We start from the raw sequence: 23,431 nt of genomic DNA, 5'->3' as shown, positions 1-23,431 counted from the left end.
CACCTCCTGCCTCCTTCCCACAAGCCACAGCGCCAGAATTGGAAGAGGTGTTCTGTGGGATAGCTGCCCATAATGCACTGCTCCGAATGCTGCTGCAAATGCCGCAAATGTGGCCACACAGTGCGCTTGCAGCTGTCAGTGTGGACAGACTGCAGCGCTTTCCCTACTGCGCTCTCCGAAGGCGTGTTTAACTCAAAGCGCTCTACATCTGCAAGTGTATCCATGCCCTGAAACACTCTGTGCCTGATGGCTGTAGTTTGCATAATTAATGAATATTAAAGTTAGTGAGCAAGTTTCAGTTTCCATTAGTTACTGTTCCCAGCCATATGAATTTTAGACAGGAATGTTGATTCAGGAACTACCTTTAGCATTTAGAATAATATTTCTCTTTGCTGGTTTTGATTTTTCAAGTCTTTCTTCCAGCAGATGCAAGGAGCTGCTTCTCCAGCAAGTGGAAGACAATCTGGAAGTAGTGAACGCAAACGAAAAGAACCTCGAGAGAAAGAGAGGGAGAAAGAGAAAGAAAAGAATAGTTGTGTTATTTTGTAACCGGGGATGGATTTTGCCTGGAGTCAAGTGAATGTCCTCAAACAAAAACAAGGAATAAAATGAAGACAAACCTGTTACATGCCGCCTGTGCCTGATTACCCCATGGATTTATTCACGTTTAAGGAGAGGATGGGTGACTACTTTGTTACAATCATACAGACGTTCTTCAAAGTCATACAGTGCGCTCTGTGTGAGATGGAATTCCATTACAATTGGATGCGGCTGTGCTTTGAGTCAGTCATGAGAAATACTGCACCTTGTAGCTAAACACAAAAATCATGGCAAGTTTTGTGTCATAGTGACATGCGTTACTTATAATATCAGTTAGTAAGCTATTTCATCTTCTGCTCTAAACAAAGAAAGGAGGTAATTGGTTTTGCCAGATTTCTTCCTGAAATCTTTACATCAGCAAAACAGAATCCTGTATTACTTTTCATGGTCTGACAATATAACTTAGACTGGGCATTTATGGTTTTAGAGCCCAATATGTTTCTGGGCAAACTGCCTCCATAATGCACCCAGATTCCTTTTGTTCAAGAGCTGGTAGGCCATTCTTTAACCCATATTTGTGCTGGGTTATTTCTACCACTGGGTTAGTTCTACCACCGTGACCTTAGTCTCATATATAAGTTATTTGTTAAACATCATATTGAAAATTGTGTGTCATGGAAAAATGGGGTGTCTATTGATAAGCAAGATAAAGATTTATTTTGCTTTTCTTGAAGTTAAAAACTGGGTATCACAACTCAGATCTTATCAGGGTCAGACACAAATAATTTAATAGTTTTTTTTTTCTTTGTTTAGTATCTTCCGTTATAGGTAAACTGGACCAGAGAAGTTGTTATTTATTGATCTCTCCATGCAACACGTGAATGGTGGTAGGAAACTGAAGTCTCTAATAATGCTTGTCCTGCGTAGGAATGCAGAATTAAAATAACTAACTTAATATCTGCCTTCATCCAGAAGTACCTTGAACCGTAACATGACTTTAACATGTCCACTTGTATATTTAAGCTAGTATACTGTGTACAAATACTTTTAAAAATCATGTATCAGTAAAAAGCACACTTTTGCAGGGTGAGAGAAAGGTTAAGCTAGTCTCTCAAATTGTTTGGAAAGGCACTCAGATGTAGTATCACTTTGTTTTTTAAATCATTAGTTTAGAGTTATGGAAAACTTCCATAGAAATAACCAGATTTTCTAATTTATGGGAACCAAGTAAACATGTTACATCTTGTAGTATTTATAGGTTACAGGAACAAAATACTTGTTGAATTTTATTATGAGGGTACTACAAATCCTCTTTCATTTCAACAGGGAAAGTCAATAACAACTACCTTGTCGCTGATCCTTTTGATAAAGTTTTTATTTAGCAACTTGTAGACACTTTTGAAAACAGCTGCTTCTGCTGGAAAAAAAGTTCCGATTCACATTCAAAGGCTTGGTAAGTGCACTAATATACGTGAGTATAGAACAGTTTAAAGCAGCCAACTGGAGTATGACATTCATATATTTTGAAGTGTGGCTTGGGGGATGTCCATGGAACTCAAAATTTAAAAAACCCTCTTGATTTCTGAATTTGAGTCCAGTGTTAAAGCAATGCTATAAAATTGTTCAAATGGAATTGCCTCCATAATTAGAACCAGTCATTGCACAAACCTGTTACATATTTAAATAAACAATTAGGCTGATAAAGTAGGAATAGTTCTCGTGATAACTGAAGAGTCAGTCTAGATCACTCTTAGTTTCTTCCTCAGCTTTTTTCCTTCTGTCCACTTTCTTACAATTTCCTTTTTGTAATACTGAAATGATGATGAATGATTGAAGGGGATCTCTCTTTCAGACACAAAAATCCATTTCTTCAGACAAAATTATACGAATATAAACGAGGAACACAAATGTGATGGTTTGCTTTACATAGAACTGAAAATATTGACATTGTATTGTATTGGAGGTACAAAAACTTTTAACCATATTTTTTTTAAAAAGCAGTCTGTTACTGATGAAATATTTCCAAACTCATATTTACATTTAATACTCTTGAAAAATAAATATGTCAAGTTAAGCTTTTGTTACCTTATTATTTCCAATGACAATACTGGCATTGTACATTCACTTTTAAAACAAATTAACTTAGATTGTTGTTGCTACTATCAAGTACATCTTTTCGTAAAATAAAGTAAATCACTGAAAATAATTCAATGTACTTGCTAGTATCAGAAAAGTCTGTTTAATATTCCTACTTCATGTCTTACTGACACCCCTGAAACATAATTCGATATACTTACGGCAATATTGGTATATTCAATTCCAGTGGAAGAAAACAAATTAAATGTCAATGTTTGTTGTAAAAATCTCAGACTTTCCAGATAATTCAGTTTCTCCTTCAATAAAGGAGTTACCAGTTTCAGAAATATTGTGGCTTGATATTCATATTATTCACAATGATTCTTGTCAATTTGCTCTTTCTTTAAGGGTCTGGATGGCTAAGGTTTTTAGTAATATTGAGGCTTTTACTCTTTTACTTCTAGGACATTGGTGTGCATCTAGCCCAACTTGGTAGTGACCGAAATCATAAATATATAAGCTAGTACCCAATATGAAATGAGTTTGGTGGTCTTAATTAATTTCCTACAGGACTGATGTCTACATCACCAAAACTCCCATAGCAGTTGTCATCTGTTGAGCATCTAAAGAATCCAAAGATTGAATAGTCATTGAGACTGAACTACTCTCACCTGTAATGGGCATCCCTTTAAATCAATATTGGGGAATATTTGTGGAGCACAATAGGAAGATTTATACTCCTAACTCCGGTACTGTAATCTGTTCTGCAGTGCTATTACTCTTGCAGCTTTCTACAGAACTAGGCTTATTTTTTAAATAATTTGAATGTTTGGTTATTTTTACTCTATTCTACCCGTTAAGATACTTGTGTGGGGGTTTTTTGTACCAAGATGTACTCTCTGGGTATCTCCTCCTGATATACAAAGATGGATAGAGAGCTGTCTAGGGAAATATATTGGGAGTTACATGGAACCCATTTCACTGCTAAATATAATCCTCATTATATATAATCCTCATTAATCCTAATATAGCTCTACTTACCTTTCTAGTATAGACATACCCCGGGATCAGGAACCCACACTTCCACACCTTGTTTGATATTTGTCAAACTATTTTGGCTTCTTAAGCTTGTACCATAATGGTTGCAACATTGTACGGGATTGCTTTTGGGTATTCAGATTTGTATGTACAAAGTTACTGAAAAATGACTCCCTTACTTAATACAAGGCAATTCAAAATCATTTGATGTTATTCAGCCCAAACACAAAAGTAAAAAGCGTATTCAATACTCCTCTAATTTAAAACCTACCTTTTTTCTTCTGATCCTGCGTATATGAAAAGTGCAGTCAGCTCTTTGCTCAGTTCAGTTTCCTGCTGGTGATGTCAGACCAATTTGTAAAAGATATGGTCCATGATGTATCCAATTTTGTGTAGTTTTCTAATGGTTTTATTTGTTTTAGAGTATTCAACTTTTAAAAACTTGAGAAAGTATAACCTTAAACAGCAGGCAGCCTGCATGTTCCTAGGTGATCTGATCAGTGTGATGTCTTCCACAGATTGTATATCGGGGTAAAAGAATCAAATCAAGCATTAGTTTGATTGTCCTGAGATAGTGTATTACTCCAGGCCAGCTATGAGAATAAGTTGTTTGCAACAAGAAAGGCTTGTAGCATCAGTCTAGACTACATAGCCAGTTATGATTTATGGTGGAAGGTCCTCTATGGTGATAGGCATCAGTATAAGAATCTTGATAGGCTCTGAACCACCAGTAAGAGAAAATAGGTATGTTTTAAAGTAGAAATTTGCAGAATTCCCTTCTTACCCTGTGTATTTGGAACATACAACAACATAATAGTAATTTCAAGCTCATGATCTGAAGGGGGTGGTATGTGTGGTTCCTGGTTGGTTGTCCGGGCCCCACCTAGAAGGTTACTCTTACTTATGCAGCTGGAATGTTCCCCAGGAACAATTCTCTCCCTCTAAGCTATCTGGAGCACAGTGTGTGCTGGCCAGGTCCCCTCCTCCCCCAAACAATGCCTGACATGCCCACTTGGCAGGAAGGGAACTGATTATTGGTATTACACCAACTGTCTCATTTAGGGCAGCTTTTGTCCCTTCATCCCCTCTTGTACTGCTCCTGTGCCAAGAATGGGACCCATTCTGTCGGGCCTCTCAGCAGTTCTGTTGAAATGTCAATCTCAATGATTAATTTTGTTGTCATGAATTTAAGTTGTCTTTATCTGAAAAATTGCCTCTGGAGAGCTTGCTGCAGTTTGGCAGTTCATTGCTGTTTTACAGCTATCACTTTCCTATTTTGTAGGCTTACTTGTGCATATAGAATTAATCTGTCTTGGATGATTCTGTATTTCTAACTGAGAAATATAACTGCATGGTTGTCATTTGTACAAGAAGCAATATTTTGAGGACATGTAAAAGAGTTGTTTTGTGGGAAGTGTCAGTTGTCCGGTCTGGAATCCCATGAGGGAATATTCTAGTGGCATTTTCGAAACTCTGAATAGGACCCTCATATGTTTTAAAATTGGCAGCTTACAAAATACTTTCTGGTGACTTTTTGCTGTATGGATTGATTTATGCCTTTCTTTTCATCCAAAATTTTTTGTTGATAGAGTTTACATCTTCCTAAATGGAGTGAGTAACCATTATCAGAATTTTGCCCAATTCCATGGTTCCTACGTCTGTATAGGAAACAGTGTTACGCTGTAGTCCTGGCTAATGTAGTCTTTCCCTGGGCCAAAAGAAAGTGAAATGTGTAAAATCTGCTTGGTTAACAAACACTGTCTCCACCCCTAAATGCTATGCTTAAGTCTTCGTAGTAACAAGAAAAAAGTCTCCAAGCTGGTAAAACTTACTACAATTTTTTTTCTTTGAAATTAGATCTTTCATGGGCCTGTACCTTTTATCATTGCCCTAATAGTGACATAATTGAATTTTAGCTCAGCTACAACTTTGACAGTTCTAGCTTTCAGCCTGATTAAGCACAGGTATCATGAAATTAATAACTATGGGAGACTTAACCATCCTTCTGTGGTACTGTAGAACAACAAAACTAAGATTCTCCCAGAAGGATTTGTCAAATTGTATGAAGTACTCTTGTGGTTGTTTCAAACAGATTCCTTTTAGCATAAAATCCAACAGTGGGATTTTCAAAATTGTATTGGCCTAACTGTTCCCGCTGAAGTCCGTGATAAAACTCTAATTGACTTCACAGAGTTAGGACATTCGGATGAGATTTTCAAATGTGCTCAGCACACAGTTTTAGTTTTGCTTTTTTATTTTTTTTAAAGGTGACTACCTTTCAAAGATTTTTTTGTGTGAAAGAACTGATTAGTATTAAATGTTTCTGTTCAAGTCTTCTATCTTGTTCACTGGTATAGCAAGGACATGTCTGGAACTGTCAATAAAAGAAATGCTGGACAGTATCTAAAAGTGACTGAAAATTGTGAATTACAGCTATTTTAAAAGTTTTCTTTTATTTCAGTAAATATGAATCCCAATGCTGTGCCTCAATCATTGAGCTCTCTTTGTGCTTTCTGAGAACTCTGCTATAGGAGATATTGAAACTGAGTTCTAATTCGTACCTCATTAGACTAAGTGTGTGGCTGGTCATGAGTTAATTTAACATTTTCTTTGAACAGCTGCTTCTAGACTTCCTTGTGTGGTCCAGAGCGTGGATCTGTGGAGGTGACAAAGCTGAACTGCTGATGCATATAACCTAGTTTTATTCTACACTGGCCACTTTTCAGATATGAGTAACTTTAGCATATTAATTTTCTTTTAAAATAAGAATCCCTAAATACACATTAGGGACTTAGAGACGCATTTAATTATAGGGCATACGTTAACCTTTACTCATAAGCATAATATTCGCTAAAAACATTAAGAACAATTTTAGAAATATTACTGAGCAGAGACCAAGGATACTAGGCTTATCAGCTGTGATACTTTAAAACACTGAACTATAACATTATGGAAAAACTGGAAGGTGTGAAAATGTTACAACAAACATCATTATGGTACCACTGGCATGCACTACTTTAATATTTTTCCTTTCCAAATTCAGGGGAAAAGAGGGAAGATGTAAAAATAGCTATAGGAAAAAATAATGATCTTATCCTTTGTCCCTTATTGTAGAAAATGGGTGGGATTTCTCAAGAGCATCTAAAGATTAAGCAACCAACTCCCATTAAAAGTCAGTAAGATTTGGGTGCCTAGCACCTTTAGATGCTCTTGAAAAATAACACCCTATGTGGAAAATGTACCTAAGACAGAGGCTAGATTTTTCTCTAAAGGACACCTCTGACCATTTTGCTTCATAGAGTATTTCAAAATGCAGCATTTAATTTTTTAAAGTTAGTAATATTGGAAGGTGTCAGATTGACAGTACTCATAGCTGAAATCTTTTTGGGTTACAGAACAAGAATAGCATGGGTAACAGCAGATAAATGCTTTTTACAATGTTGTATGTGCTTTTCCTTTCCTCATGTTAAAAACAAACTAGTATCTATTCATTATTACAGTTGGTTTAAATATTTTATTTCATTCTCTGGATCTGGCTTTGGAAACAATTGATGTTTATACTTTCCAGTCTTTATCAGGGCTGACATCCTGAAGACACTGACAAATAGAGTCTTAAGTCAACGGCGATATTATTAAATGTAGAAGATCAGGGTATATATTTTTATTCATCTTTCTTGTAAGGTACACAGAGAAAAAAGGTGTCCAGCATCTTAGAGGTAAACAGAATATAACTGACTTTTTGCAAGTGTTTAAAATGTACTTATGGAATTCCAGCAAAATTTCCCTTCTGACTTACCCTATATTCTTTAGCAAACAAAGATTGTTTCTATAATCTTTTCAATAACCTCTCCAATATTTTTTTCCATTCCACTTGCCCATGTCTATAATGGGACCATGTTCTACCTATACTTCTTTCCTCTGGCCACTACCTTTTTTGGTTCAAGCTATGGCTATTTCTATGCAGAGGATACCCAACTATGTATTCTTCTTTGTTTTGGTATTTCCTCACTTTGTCTTCTACTGTATCAAATTCTTATTCTGGTAATTGATAAGAAAAGTACCTTTAACTAAAATTTCCCATTTTGACTCAAATTCATCCTGTCTATCATGAATGCAGGTGTTTGACTTCATTCACAAATCTTTCCTCTTACCTATACCAGATTTATTATTTGATTATAACAACTTCTACTGTCCAAACACACAGGAAGACACAGTCCCCTCCCTGAAGAGTTTACAATCAAAGATTTACAATTCTTTATATGGTCACCTAACCTATTATTCGCCTATTTTATTCCCTCTTGATTTTTAAACCACCATAATGAAGGTGGAGATAGGGAGACTGTGAAGGAGGGCATTACTTTGGCACCTCAGTTTATTTGTACTTGATACAGTGGCTCATCCCTCTACCCATATTCAGTAATGGAACAGCTCGTTTCTCAGAAATCTACATTGGTTGAATGTAAATTTCCAAATTAAGTGTGGTGTTAATAAATAAGTTAAGCTTTCCAGCTCCTTTCTTTTGGGTCTGATATGGAAATTATTCTCCCATCTTCCACCTCCACAGTTGTAGATTACATCTCAAGATCTCTTATATTTCAACCATGCTCTGAAGCCCAAAAGCTGGCTTTACACATACACACGCATTTTCCTTCTCTAATGGAAAAACACCCCTTGTGCCTCGCTGTTTCTCAATGCCAAGTCTTTTTCCTAAACATAGCTATTGTACCTCTGTTCAGCTCTACCCAAATAAATATGGAGCTACCATATTTATAATGAAATCTATATAGTTTACTTATATTTCCATGTATGTAATAAGTTGTGATACTGTGGTGTTCTTGTAATAATTTGATTATCAAAACTGCACTCGTTTCAGATAGTAGTATTGATTATGCTCAGGGTTATATTTTATACCTTTATTTATAAATCTCTGTTTTGGAATATTGAGTGTGTCATAGTCCTGGTCAAACTCCCCCAGCTGGACACTCACTAAACTGCTCTGTTTGGATCCACACACTGCATATGAATGCTTTTCAACTCCTGTGGGCCTGGGCAGACTCAACGGCACAGTCTCTCTTTGGCCTCTACGTTTGTTCCCCAGCCCATAGATGCTGTATGGCACCTGTTCTCAAAGTCGGCCCCTGTGGTGTAGCTGCCCTTGGCCAGTGCTGAACCCTCCTAAGATGTCCCAGTAGCTTTGGCACACCTACCCTCCTCTTCCACTCTGGTTTATGGTTAACCCCTTCTGGGACATGTGATGACTGAATAAAATCAGACACTTCGCAGAGGGATTTCTAAACCAATCACTCATTACTTTAGATAGCACAAGAGAGACAAATCCATGTAAAATAAGCCACATGTACACCCTTCTCTGCCTCCATTTCCTCACCACTCTTGAGTGTTCTTTGGGACTCAGTGTCTATTCAGACTTGCAGCTCCCCTCTCCTGAACTTCATTCTTCCAGTACAGTCTTCTCTTCCTTTTCTGGTTGGTGAGAGAGAGCTACTCTGAGCAGCCCTTCTCTTTCTGTATCTTGGTCAGCCTCAGACCCCCATCAGGTGATCTACTGCTTGGTTGTCAGCCTGCTTGGGAGAGCTGGGCTATCTGAGTGGTATTTGTCCAAGGGAGCTTCCAATTGAATGGAAGGTCATCAGGGTTTAATGACTCCCTCCCATTGCTAGCCCTCTACGAGGGGCAAGAATTTCTCTTGATGTGTGTGTGTTAGCTCAATATGAAGACTACATAGCCAAAATAGTTCTACAATCAAAGTGGTCTTCACAAAACAGAATGAAGATTGCAGCTTGATACAGATAGATGCAGACTTACACTAATCCATCACAAGCGGGTAATACTGATTAGAATTGAAATAGTTAAAGGAGGAAAAAGAATAGTGCACAAAAATTGATGTATAATCATTTACCAACTCATTATTTATCTGTGAAATGTTTGTAAGTTCAGCTGTGTTGAGGCATAACTATGTACAAAGAACATTTAGACACTTGGATGAAATGTACTATATAAAGTACTACCTGCAGCATTGTTCTTCTGAAATTCAAAAGAATGCATAGAAAAGGGTTACTGACATTGAGGAAAACATTTCACATTTGAATGAGAAGTAAATAAAAACACAAAAGGTTTGACAAATATTGACATTTGATTGTTTTCTTCTATTGTAATACGTTTGTGCAGAATATAGCAGCATGAACATTTACATCTTCTTTTTGACTGAATACTTTGCAGACAAGTATTCTGCTCAATTACTTGAGTTGATATTAGCTTTCAGAACTGTAACAAACTGCTGTATCAATAACAGTCCACAGTAATGCTTCCAACTCAATGGAGATTGTTGTAAATCCACTGAAAACATTTACTGAATACACGGAGGAATAGAATTTATATACTATACAAACTTGAAGCCTCAGGGCTTGTCTTCACTACAGCTGCATCTATGTCGACAGTTGAGCGCTCTCCTGTCAATGTAATTACTGCACCGCAACAAGATATGGAAGATATGTTGGCAGGAGCGTGTCTCCCGCCGATATAGCACGGTGTAGACAGCGCTTTAAGTTGATGCAACTTACATCACTCCAGGGGGTGGCATTTTCACACTACTGAGCGGTGTAACTTACATCAACTTAAGTGGCAGTGTCGACAAGTCCTCAGAAATATACTCTTGTGTGCTCTTCACTATCATTCCCATTTCGTGACCAGCAGAGGCTAGTGGTGCAGAGTTAAGTGTCCACTGGTTCCTGGAACTTGAAGTAAAGTTTCCTAACCATTTGGTGGGTTTTATCATTAGTTTTTTTTTTCTTTTTCTACTGAACAATAAATACCACAATCCACTAAATATAGAAGTCCAATTCTTAATGCCATCTTTAAAACGTTGTGTGACATTAGACTGGAAATGAGCAAGGAGTCTGGCAGTTTACTGTACATTGGAGTCAGTCTCGCAATTCAGTCAAAGGTTGCACAGCTAATTGTTAACATGTATATCAGTATTATATAGTCCCCGTAGTAATCGAGAATTTTGTAGTCATGAAGATTGGAAGAAGAAAAGCAAGACTCAGTATATACAATTTTGATTTAACTACAATCTTAAACTGGATTTTCAAATGAGCCTAAGGGAGCTGGGCACTAAAATACCATTAATATTCTTTGAAAATTCCAGCCATAGTCTATAGTCTCTAGCCCATTCTCACCATGTTGAGTAAGGGAGAGGTTTAAAAATGTGAACAAGTATTAAGATTTCCTTCCATCTGTTTTAAAAGATAAAACTAAACTCCAACCTGCTTCCATTATTAAACTGCAAATTGGTTTGATTTTATATTATGCATTTAGTTAAAAAAAGATGATTTGATTTTAAATCAAAATGACCATTTTATACTACTAAATTTGTTTCTAATACTGCCAGAGAAGTTTGAAAATACAGTTCTTGTCCTACAAAATTTCTTTACATTTTGGCAACCATTACCTTTCCCTTGTGTTTCTAATTGAACTTGATTTTCTATTCCTACTACTTTTGTGCCCAAGCATCAATTGTTCTCCTTATTCAAAGAATAATATTTAACTACTAGTACAGAGCAATTAGAAGGGGCTCAAAATCACGTTTAGATGTTTTACATCAAACATGTTTTTAGTTTGCAAATTAAATAGATATTTATATAATATAGTCTGCAAGGTCCTTTAGGTTCAAAGGTTTAAAGGTAGGTCACATTTTTGGTGTAAACACTTCAACAGCATGCTTTTTAATTAACTTAAATCTTGATAGGTTTAAAAAGGGACAAAAATTACAAAAGAATTATATAGGAATTTTATTTACTATAGGAAAAGAGTGCTATAGGAAAACCTAGTTTTGTATTTGCAAATGCTAGGTAGCACATTCTGCTTAAAAAGCTATGACCTCTTTGTGAGCAATGTAAGTAGATAGATATAATGAACCAGTAAAATTACTATCCTATTTATTTTAAACTACATCAGTTTCAGCACTTTGTGGACAGTCTGCACACTAATAGCTGCAAAGTTATCAGATAGATATTATATTTGATGTACTTAATTTACAGCACTAGATGTTCCTTTCTGGCATACTTAAGAGTTGGCCATTGAGACTGCAGGCAAAAATAACCATTGAGACCCTGTCAGAAATAAATTAGTGGCTATGTGTCTGAAAACTAGTTATATTGGAAGCAATTTGATTTTTGTTATAGCAAAAGTGTCTTTGTGTAGGTCCAGAGACGTTAAAATATTGTAATATTACTGATAACTCTTGGAATGTTTGACTGTTCTAATTATTACAAGACTGTACATCAGTGAAATGAGCTGGACTCGCCCTTTGATACAATTTGTACTTCTTAAAAAGTAAATACTTAACACTTTTTTTCAACGTTATTGTAACATGTTGCTATTTTATCACAAACTTTTGCCCTGTGCTTCTGCTTTTGTTGTACTGCCTGTATATGTTCTTAATCACTGTCTAAATTTGATAAGATTAACAAAAGCAATCAATTCTCTCTCCTTCCCCTTTGTATTATAGCCCAATAGACTTCAGCCACCATACCAATGTGTGGTATTAATGGCAAAACAACAGTGAACATTATCGCACCCTCTTCCATTTTCAAAATTTCTTGTTAGCCACTGAGTGCCAATTCTTAAGCAAAAGGGTCAGCTTTAAAAAAAAAAAAATTTTTTTCTACCAGGAATGACTGCATTGCCTCCATCTCCCACAAGTGAGTGCAGAAAACCACCTCTAGTCCTTTGTAGTAGTTTGATATAAAAAATGTTGTACAGCTGAATTCCTACCTTTCAATCACAGCATCCCTCTGACTGAAAGACAGGATACATCTACAAAAAGAACAGGAGTACTTGTGGCACCTTAGAGACTAACAAATTTATTTGAGCATAAGCTTTCGTGGGCTACAGCCCACTTCATTGGATGCATGCATTGGAAAATACAGTAGGAAGATTTTATACACAGAGAACATGAATGTTATAATTCTTGACGTCTGATTTGTGTCCATTTATTCTTTTACGTAGAGACTGTCCAGTTTGGCCAATGTACATGGCAGAGGAGCATTGCTGGCACACCATTTGCAAACTGGACACCATTAAATTAGGCTTGAATAAAGACTGGGAGTGGATGTGTCATTACAAAAAGTAAAACTATTTCCCCATGTTTATTTCCCCCCCTCCACCACCACCACTGTTCCTCAGACGTTCTTATCAACTGCTGGAAATGGCCCATCTTGATTATCACTACAAAAGGTGTTTTTTTCTTTTTTCTCTCCTGCTGTTAATAGCTCACCTTACCTGATCGCTCTTGTTACAGTGTGTATGATAACACCCATTGTTTCATGTTCTCTGTGTATATAAAATCTTCCTACTGTATTTTCCACTGCATGCATCCGATGAAGTGGGCTGTAGCTCACGAAAGCTTATGCTCAAATACATTTGTTAGTCTCTAAGATGCCCCAAGTACTCCTGTTCTTTTTGCGGATACAGACTAACACGGCTGCTACTCTGAAACCTGTCAAGGATACATCTGGATTTTCATAATGATTTTCTTTGGTTAAGCTTTCAGCGTTGTCTTAAGTATTACTTGCAGAAGTACATATCAACTTTTTTCGTTTGTTTTACAATTGCCTTTTGGTATCTTGTTTTATATATGTGTATGGGCTCACGTTAACAAAAAGGCATGCTCTATACTATGGGGGAATTTTATACTACAAAAGTTGCTGCCAGTGCAGCAGCTGCTAAAGGTAATATGGTAGTTTGAAGTATTTGTTCTTCTATTTATTAATTACATGGTTTTGATACTGGGCATTTTGTTTTGAAAAAATAATAAAGTAACATGGAGAAAACCATTCATAAGATCCCTTCTTAAGAAAAAGGTCAGTTCAAAGAAACATTCTTGTTTAACACTGATTATTTGTAATGTATTTAAGATGTCTTTCCTTAGTAAAACATACAGCAAAATGAAAAAAAAATCTTGTAATTGCTGAGCTACATTGCTTCAAGGGCTTCATTGCTTTATGAAGCTTTAGCTGCCAGCTAAGCTATTTGTCTTGATGCACATAATATTAACAAATCACAATATGAACATGTTTTTACAATTTCATATTACTTATTGCAGATCTTACCTCTGGAAAAAAAATTTCATATTGAAAACTATACTGAAAAGCAGCGTAATTTAATTAAAATCCAGTCATGTCAAGAGTCAGATAGGTACACTAAAATCCTGTTTTACAAAGATTAATATGAAAGAGAGAAGGGTTTCAGTCAGTTACTTGGGTATCCAATCTTGCATTACATCTCAGTTTTTGCAGACTGGATCTGTTTTGCATTTTAAGAGTCTTAGTGATTAATTTATATTGTTTTCTAAAGCATTAATCTTTTAAAAGAGAATAATGTAAGGAACCAAAAAATTCCTTGGTGAGGTTCAAAATCTGAGATTTTAAATTTTCAGAGAAGTCTAATTTCTATGAACTAGTTATATGAAAATTAGCTTTTTAAAATTTCTGTACTACTAAAAGGAAAAAAGTATTGAAACATGAACATTTCAAGAATCTCTGGTAAGTAGAGCTTTCTTCACACTTTAGCCTGCCACAATTTATGTATGAGACACAAGACGGGTGAGGTCTTATCTTTTACTGGACCAATTTCTGTTGGTGAGAGAGACAAGCAACAGAATTTGGTCTAATAAAAGATATTACTTAACCAACCTTGTCTCCGTAATATCTTGGACCGACATGCCTACAACATTGCATACAACAACTTATGTATGTTAACAGTCCTCTAGAACTTAATGTGCATAAACTGAACCGAGGCCTAACTGGCAAACTGTTTAATGTAAAAAGAACAGGAGGACTTGTGGCACCTTAGAGACTAACAAATTTATTTGAGCATAAGCTCTCGTGAGCTACAGCTCACTTCATCGGATGCATTCAAAAGTCTGCAGCATTGGGGCCTAAGTGAGCTAGTTCTCTGTCCTGAACCCAAAGATATGATTTATAAATGAGCTTGGAGGGTTGGGGTTCATTTAAGTTTCATTGTGACATTAGCTTTTCAAAGGCCATCTTTCATTCTTCTGACTAGATTCAAGCAACAAAGGATTAGTGTAGTTAAAACTGATTTTATCTTTAAAAAACTGTTAAAGGTGTAATTTCAACCCACAACAGAATCATAGTTAAAATAGCTTTGGGCTTTAAATTCACCCCACTGTGCCTAGATATTCTGGCACCTTTGCTCATTGGGTATTTGTGCAATATTGTACTTAGTCAAAATTGCAACAAGTTGATAGTCTCAGGCTTAGCTTTTGTGCCTTTTTGTAACTTAAGAGAGTTTTCAAATCAAAAAGCCAAACATTGCTCTGATTGAAATGTTGTATGTAGTGCCAGCCTGAGAAATGGAGTCACAACCCAATTATAAATAATAAACTTTATAAATAAAATGCTGATAGACCCTCAAATATAAAACTTAAGACAGTTTTCATTAGGAGGGGAGAAAACCATAAATGTCCTTTTCGTGGTCACTGCTAAAGCAATGCTGACTTCTTAAAAGTTTGAATTAAACATTACATCAGTGGTTCTAAAATTCTGTACCACCAGGGGTCCAAAGGGTTGCTGGTGGTCCCTGGCAAACTTATTAGTTGAATGACGCTAGGTCCTCATTTGCAGCTACTTAATAGCATTTTTTAAAAATCCCTAAAAATACTTTCCTAATATTACATTTCCAAGTAGCAATTGTAGTGTTTCTATGGGGATTGTTGTTTGATCATAAATGGGAAGGGAGATGGTCTACAATATATTAAGATGTAGTCCACAGTATAGGATTTTAGAATCCCTTTCTTAAACAATGTTACCTCGTTTGACATCTTCTCTGCTTCTCTACATCTGTACAACTGAAAAGTTACAGGTGACCATTGTACATTTGTTAAAAATAATAAAATAATAATAATTTAAGGTTTTTCTATTTGGTACCATACTTTTATTTCCAGTCATTTAGTACACTAGATTCCTATGGAGAATGTTACTAACCTGTTTTGTTCTTAGTATGGATATCTCTGGGTGTGTTCAGAGAAAACAGATTTTTTTTTTTCCTGATATGTTTAATACGGTCTATAGAGTTGAGTTTTACTGGGTTTAAACTTTCCTGTAACAGGATTCATGAAGATTAATGCATGCTATTTCTTGTAAGATGTCTAATACAGAATCCATGTAGTTAAGTGGCTCACAAAACTGACATACTATATTTGGCATCTGTGATTAGAAAGGTTTCTCCCTGAAAACTGAAATAGTTGTGGGAACGTTACAATAGTGTTTGCATCTATTCTAACTAATGGGAAAGTAGATCTTTGTATTATATTGCTGGTTGATCCATTAAGCACTGTGTATATTATATTCACCTCATGGAAAATGCCTGCTATTTTGTATAATTTGTAATACAAAATGTCTCACTAAATTAAGGGTGAAGTATAACGAATGCTGATAAAACCCATTGTAATTTTATCCTATCTTGATATTTCTATTATACTGTTTGAGATAATTTCATTATGCACATATATTTTAGGTAAAACCTATATTATCTATATTATTTTCCTAATATAACTTTATTTAAGACCAAATAGGTATTAGCCTTTCAAGACATGTTTATACAGGGTATCTGTTTATAGACAAGATAAACAACTGTCCCATATAGTTAGAAATTACAACTTTCTCTGCATTTGATTTTTCTCCCTTTTTTTTCGACAGCTGAAGGATTAGGTAGATTGATTATTGTGCCATACCTTTTAAAATGTATCTGCAGATGTGCTTATGTAATAAACTTAATTTGTACCTCGTTACAGTCTCACTCTGACCTAACTTATTTCTAACTAAACACTGTACTTACAGTTGAACCTCAGAGTTATGAACACCAGAGTTATGAACTGGCCAGTCAACCACACAGCTCATCTGGAACCGGAAGAACATGATCAGGCAGCAGCAGAGATTTTTAAAAAAGCAAATACAGTACAGTACTGTGTTGAACGTAAACTGCTTAAAAAAAAAAAGGGAAAGTTTTAAAAAATATTTGACAAGGTAAAGAAACTCTGTGCTTGTTTCGTTTAAATTAAGATGGTTAAAAGCAGCAATTTTTCTTATGCATAGTAAAATTTCAAAACTGTATTAAATCAATGTTCAGTTGTAAACTTTTTGAAAGAATAACCATGTTTTGTCCAGCACTATGAACATTTCAGAGTTATGAACAACCTCCATTCCCAAAGTGTTCATAACTCTGAGGTTCTACAGTAATATCCAGAGTGAGTTAGAACAGCAGGACAGTAACAGAAAACAATCAATCAATGTGATTTATAACACTTTGTACCTGATAACTTTGAGGGGGGTTTTAATTTCTGTTGGCCACTTGAATTCTTCCCTGCCAGCAGATGGAGATGGTATAATTGGATCACTTGTATAAAAAGATGCTTTTTTACACAGACACACACACACTTTTCCAAAACAGCACAACGATCACGTTACAAAGCACAGATGATAGTCTGGACTGGTATGAGAACTCCAATTACTACATAAGAGCATGGATACTATTTTATAAGAGAAGTCTGTCTAAGGATGTCTTAAGTACCACAAGCATGTTCATGTGTGGAATTGCTTTTCTTTACTGTTGTGAATTTTAGAGAAGTTCACATACTGGTCATTTTCAGCCTCACTTTTCCCTGATGGAAAAAGTGGAGTTTTGTGTGATATAACTTAAATTCCTCCAAGCTTTTGGTGAAATAGGCCCTAGAAAACAACTTTCGATAATCTGTTGTCTGATACTACTGGAATTATTTGAGGGATCCTTTAAAGAACCCTAAGAGAGACCCATCTCTGGTACATAACTTGCTATCTGATTTACCTCTGCCACCCTGTACATATTTAGGTTTCTGAAATACACAGTAGTTAGAAAAACATATTATACTGAACCAGACAACAAAAAATAACCAGATCCTCCACTTGCCCCTTGCATCCACCCCAATATTTTTCATCAGCAGCCCTCTTAAAAAGATATGCATTGTAGTATCCCCTAAAGGACAACAGCTTTGGCTTATTTCAAACCAAGGAGAGAAAGCATATTCCAAAGGAAAGGGCCTCAGAACTCCCCGTTAGCAGTCCCCCTTCTTTGACAGTGAGGGTTATTACATAGTGGGGTCTACCTAGAGGAACACTTATCACTTTAAGTAACAAATAACCACTATCATTATGGTCTATGGGGGTGTTGCATCTGGGTCAGACTAGTGTTGTGAAATGGGCCTGTGCCTTAATTGAACTCAAGGGTGAAGGCACTGGCTTGCTTGTTGAATGGAATAGCTCACTGACCACAAGACAAATGCTTAGTAATTTGCAAGAGCTTGACTGTTAACAGCATTGAGTTCAGCATGTTGGTAATTGACCTGTAAAGAGCTGAACTGCCTAAGTCCTTACTATTTGAGAGTCCTCTCTCTGTATGATACTGCTACAGCTTTACATCTTGGAAGTGCTCAAGAGGAGGCTTTGACAGAGTAGAAGGGGCCCTAGACTTTGGAATTTACTCACCCATGTTGGTCTTTAACAGTCTGAATTTGTCAAACCTCAGGACATGCTGCATGGCCAGTCCCTTTCCCAGGTTTTTGGCAAGGAGCAGAATTAGTGCATTTAAGTGGGAACCTATGACTGGAATTTTCTTTTCTTTTCCTCTGGGTGTCAAAACAGGTGCTTTGTTCATTTCTGAATTTTAAAACAACATATGCATCTTGTATTGGACAGACACCTTTTTAATGGCTACGTAACTTTGTAAAGTGTTCCATCAGTTAACACAATGGCAGTTGGTCAGTAAAGGTGAAGACTTTGTAAGAGTTATGGTATTTAATCTGCAAGTGTCCCTTTTCCCTGTGGGTAAGGCCATAACAAACTTCTGCTGGTATAGCTATGCTGGTCAGAGAGGTAACATGACACATGTAGCTGTGGCATGAGACATCCCTAAATGTTTTTACATATTGGCAAAATTGCTTTTGGTGGGAGGTGGCTGGAATTTGCTATATGGGCAAAATTGCCTTTTTGGTTGGCTAAAGACAGTGTCTGCACTAAGATTGCTTTACCAGGGTAGCATCCTGTTATACCTACACCATCAAAGCGCTCCTAGCACTGACCTGGCCCTTAGTCTAGTCCTCTCAACAGCATTGAGAGTAGAAGAGGTTTTTTGGTGAGCGGTTGCATCTTGGCACAGAATAGCAGTGTGCTTTTAGCTTTGGTGTACAGTAAAGATGCACCTCTTCCACTTCTGACCTTCAGGTTGGCATTGGTACCAAATCTTTGAGGGTCCCAGACCTAAAACTGTACAAATTATCGGCAGGAAGAGATATGTATTGTTAGGTAGTGGCTAATACTGTGGGTAAATGGAAGAAATGGATCCTCCACTTTGTTGAAAGCCACTTGAAAGACTTAACTTCTCTCTCTGCCCCTTGCATCATATGTCACTAGGTGCATAGCCCACCCATACCCCCAACTGCTATTTCAAGTCATTTAAGACAGGAACTCCCACCAGTTGCCACCTTTAATTCCTTTCCTCAGTCACCATCCCCACCTGTTCAGGAAAGATGAGCTTTTCAACAGAGCTGGATGGTGATCAGCTTTAGGCTAGTTTGGATGGGGTACAAGCACTAGAGCCATGGAACAATCTCCCCCTCCCCCCTTTGAAAATCCTCACAAGCAGCAAGCCTGCAGCCCTCTTGTTTATAACAGGACTCTGCCTCTCTCCCAACCTCATCCTTGTGAGCTCCCTGGAAGCATCAGAGTTAATCTAAAATAAAAATATTTTGAACAATTTGGGGCTTTAAACGTCAATACCAACCTCTCAATTGTGACCCAGCAACACATAGGCAGTTAGTGAACATACACATTTAGGATATGCACTAATATTTTCTACTTTAGCAGGCTACTACATTCTATACCAGCTTCAGTTTACACATTGTTTTAGATGATGTTGGCTGAGATTGGGCACTTTATAGTAATCCAGTATTGGTGACAAAAGCATAGGCCACAGGTGCAAGGTCTGTAGCTGAAAGAAAAAAGCTGAAGCATCCCTAAGGTGGTCTTGGAACATCTGTTCCCCCTCACTAGAATGTAGGGTTGCAGAATCTCCAGGAATAAAGATTAATCTTGAATTAAAGATTGTCATGTGATGAAACCAACACTGGCAAATTGCAGAATAATGATTTGATTGGTCTCTAGTTCAGATGCCCTCAAAAAAGAATAAGAGCTATCCCCCTTTAAGCAACATCACTGCACTTTTATCGAAATTGAACTTTAGCTAGTTATTTCATCTCACCCCACCCCAAAAAAGCCGGACTTTACTAGCTCTACTGCCATATCCAAACACTGCTAGGGGGCAGTAGCATGTAATGGATAGAACTCTGCAAAACTTGAGCCAGCCCTTAGAGAGCAGTTGCCCCATTCCACCCCCTGGGAAAACTCTGCAAGTAAAGCTAAGCACAAATCCACTCCTGTCGTAGTCTGCAGGCATATCAATGCATGAACTACGGAACTGAATGCAGATAGCACAGGCATCAGTGCAGTTTGCCTCTTACATAGACTGGCATGGGTCAAGGATGTGAGACTTCAAACAACTGATCTGTATCACCAGCCTCTGCAATACACTTACTGGGCTTGGGGGGGGGGGGGCGGGGGGGGTGCACTACTGGCTGATAGCCAGACTGTCAGCATCAAGTATTACTGTAGTTTCTTATGCAGAAGCAGCTTCTTTAAGAGGAAAGCAACTCTACATTCCCTCAGAGACACTGATGATGTCTGCCAGCAATAGACCCACATCTCTGCTGGTCTTCAGGACCCGGGCCATAAGACTTAGTTAGGCAGAATATCGAAGAGTAAGCTGGAAAGCAACCTCTAGTCCCTTTCTGCATGGCCTAGACTCAGTGAGGAAAATCTGGTATTCAGTGTTTCTGCATACCTTCAACTTCCTCTACAGAAGCATACACCACTGGGTTGAGCTACAGAATTTTACTCACAAAATAATTAGAAGTTGCTTGATAATGGGGAGGGACTTATGTCAGTCACCAAGTGAAAGCAGCTGGCCCCTCAGCCCCAATACTTACTTGTAGCATCTTTGCAGAACAACAGCCTCTTCTCTCCTGCACAGCATAATTTTGAAGATCAAAATCTCTTTAGCAGCCAGATTTACCCCTCATCTTCCTTTATTTCATCTGGATGACAAGGATGCACCGAGTACAAAGGCAGAGAAGGCAGCATCTTGAAGCCACCTTATTAATGAAGGATAGGCCTGAAAATGCAGACCTCCTTAAAAGTGGCCTGATCACGGAATAACTTCCCTCAAGGCCTTCTGGCAGTACTCTCATTCTACTTGCTTTTGGGGCATACCATTAACAGTGTCCTTGCCTGAATAGATGTGCCACCACATTAAAATGCAGGGGATAGTAGGTCAATCAATAACCGCTTAAAAACTAAAGCTAATTGCCACCCAATCCCAAAACTCTTGACTCATGGCATTGCAGCAGATAATCCCATGCTAGTCATGAAAATCCTGAGTTGAAATGGAGTAGTTTGTCATTCATCAGGGTCATATCATTATCAGTCTCAAAAGCATCCAGCACCATTGAGGAACTTTGCAGTGCAGCAAAGTATATATATCCAGTTGTAGTTTAACACTATTCTTCAACTCCCACGAAGTGAACACAGTATTAGTTAATCAGAGACTGGCTGGGTGAGATGAGAAAGATGGTTGTGTAGTGAAGGCACTGACTGTGACTCTAGTGAAATGCTTTCCATTCCTGGCTCCAATACTCTAGCAAGTCACTTGTGCCTCAGTCCTTCATCTGTAAAATGAGAATAATGCTCCCTCTACTCTCACTGGAAAGTTGAGAATAAATCCACTGTATCTGAGATTTTCAGAGGGTACTGTGATGGGAAGCATGCAAGTAATGAGACAGAAGCTGTAAATATTCTATGTATTGAAGAGGAATTTGCTTCTTCAGACCCTGCTAACCAATTGCATTTTTGATCACACAAAAATCCCCAAACCATATCCTGTCCTACTTGTGAATGGAGGGCAAGTCATCTCTACCCCCAACAGGCTACTTTGTTTCTCCCAAATTTGGTCACTCCTACTTCTAAATTAGGGAGGCATGCAAGGATTAAATGGATTGTTGATGCTAAGTGTAGGTCTTTGTTCCTTTGCAGGCCTTCAAAAGTACCTTTAACTTCTCCCCCCATGCTGAAATGTGGAGTCAGAGGCTGAGCATAAAAATAAAACAGGGACTTTTAGGGACTCTAGTGTTTAGATTCATCATACATCCTATGAAGAAAAAAAGTGATACTTCACATTAATGGAATTACACTCAGAGGAAACTTTTCTTTAAATTGCTTGCATCCGATCTGAACACATTTTAATTGACTTACATCTCAACCTAAAATCAGAATTGTCTTCCGGATATGAACTGAGTTCTACTGGTAGCAGTATAGAAACTGTGGTTGGTGACTTGAACAAGCTGTCCTTTTTGATTACAAGGAGGTGGTTTGTAGAGAGTTTCAGCAATCAAAACCAGGCTGTCCCCTATGGTGTCTATTGTATGCCATACAGGAACAGAGCTTGTGTTCAAAATGTGTCAGTTTTATTCTTTTTTGCCCCAGCAGACTGAAAGTTCCAGAAACTTACTAGGAACTATACAGAATATGAAGGTTTATTTCAAAAGAATACATTTGCAAGAATACACATAGATGCACTCAATGTAACAGTACCTTCTGCAAAAATAGGTTACATAATACCCAGAAATGCAAGAAAACCACCTTATTCTCTACAAATTAGAAAGCAGGTTTTATAGCCTGAACAACCTTCAAAATGGAGGTTACTGTTGTGTATGTTCTGTTCTATGTAGCTAACTTTAAAGCGTGACACCACAGAGCTAATGCTGGTAAATTAAACTACTAGCACACAGCTGCAAACTATTCCTTTATATTTATACAGTGTTAACAAATATTTTGGTTCCAATTTGTTTTGCAGAGCTCTAGTGTCGCAGGGAAAATGCTTATCAAAGATACACAAAAACTATCCAAAATTACAACGCAACTATTAAAAATGCCTCCAAAATTGAGAGGAAAAAAGTAATCATGTTAAAATTAAAAAAAAATTAAACAGGATTTCCAGACAAGACTTCCTGTTTGTATCAGGTAAAGTTTAGAAGAGATTTCAATAAGTTATCTTGAAACCAAGCAGCTGTGGATCCTAGAATCTTCGTGGAGGTCCACCCTTAAACGGCTTAAATCCTGAGCCACTTCCCCTCTGCATGGAATTGCCTGTGATCTGTACAACTCTATTAATTGGTGAAGAGTTACTGGAAACAAAGGTTTAAAAAAAAAGTGTTAAAGGGTATTCTGAGTGGAAGTTTTATGAGTGTCAAATGTGTGTGTGTGAATAGTACTAAATACTTATGTAACTCAATTGTGGAACAGAACTGTAGAACCTCAGGAGGAGAGGCTTGGTACAACATAATGAAAGCTTTCCTGACAAAGAGGAAGTTACACACTTTACAGCAGAATACACTGATGCAGCTGAACACTGCTGCTATTGAATAACTGCTAGTAGCAGTGCAGGGAATACTCTGCACTGTTATGTAAATGATCCAGATTCATGACTAAGCCAGCTCAGCTCATGGGAAAGATGAGTCATGTTGTGCAGCAGCGACCCCTTCAACTGATTAAGTGGCGTTGACTGGTTCTCATCCAGAAGGATTATGGTCGCA

The 23,431-nt window shown here is 37.3% G+C and overlaps 2 protein-coding genes across 12 annotated transcripts in view; one reads left to right on the top strand and one right to left on the bottom strand.

Annotated features, from left to right (window-relative positions):
* MINDY2 (MINDY lysine 48 deubiquitinase 2) overlaps window positions 1–22,824 on the top strand; it is a 118,569-nt gene extending 95,745 nt beyond the window's left edge. For 2 of the 7 annotated variants that reach the window (XM_043523699.1, XM_037911304.2), the window contains one exon: window positions 427–16,483. In XM_043523699.1, coding sequence (XP_043379634.1) covers window positions 427–549 — 123 coding nt within the window. In that variant the 3' untranslated portion in view covers window positions 550–16,483. Of the gene's footprint in view, window positions 1–411; window positions 16,484–16,548 lie in introns of those variants that run through there. The other 5 variants (XR_006284210.1, XR_006284209.1, XR_006284211.1 and 2 more) reach the window with 5 other exon arrangements.
* SLTM (SAFB like transcription modulator) overlaps window positions 1,901–23,431 on the bottom strand; it is a 52,592-nt gene continuing 31,061 nt past the window's right edge. For 4 of the 5 annotated variants that reach the window (XM_043523696.1, XM_027818795.3, XM_037910016.2 and 1 more), the window contains one exon: window positions 22,355–23,023. In XM_043523696.1, the coding sequence (XP_043379631.1) occupies window positions 22,915–23,023 (109 nt within the window). In that variant the 3' untranslated portion in view covers window positions 22,355–22,914. Of the gene's footprint in view, window positions 16,596–22,354; window positions 23,024–23,431 lie in introns of those variants that run through there. The other variant, XM_043523697.1, reaches the window with a different exon arrangement.

This window comes from Chelonia mydas, chromosome 10 (assembly GCF_015237465.2).
Source record: "Chelonia mydas isolate rCheMyd1 chromosome 10, rCheMyd1.pri.v2, whole genome shotgun sequence".
Lineage (NCBI taxonomy): Eukaryota > Metazoa > Chordata > Testudines > Cheloniidae > Chelonia > Chelonia mydas.
Note: the sequence above shows the minus strand (reverse complement) of the source record. Positions and strands in the feature narration are given on the sequence as shown.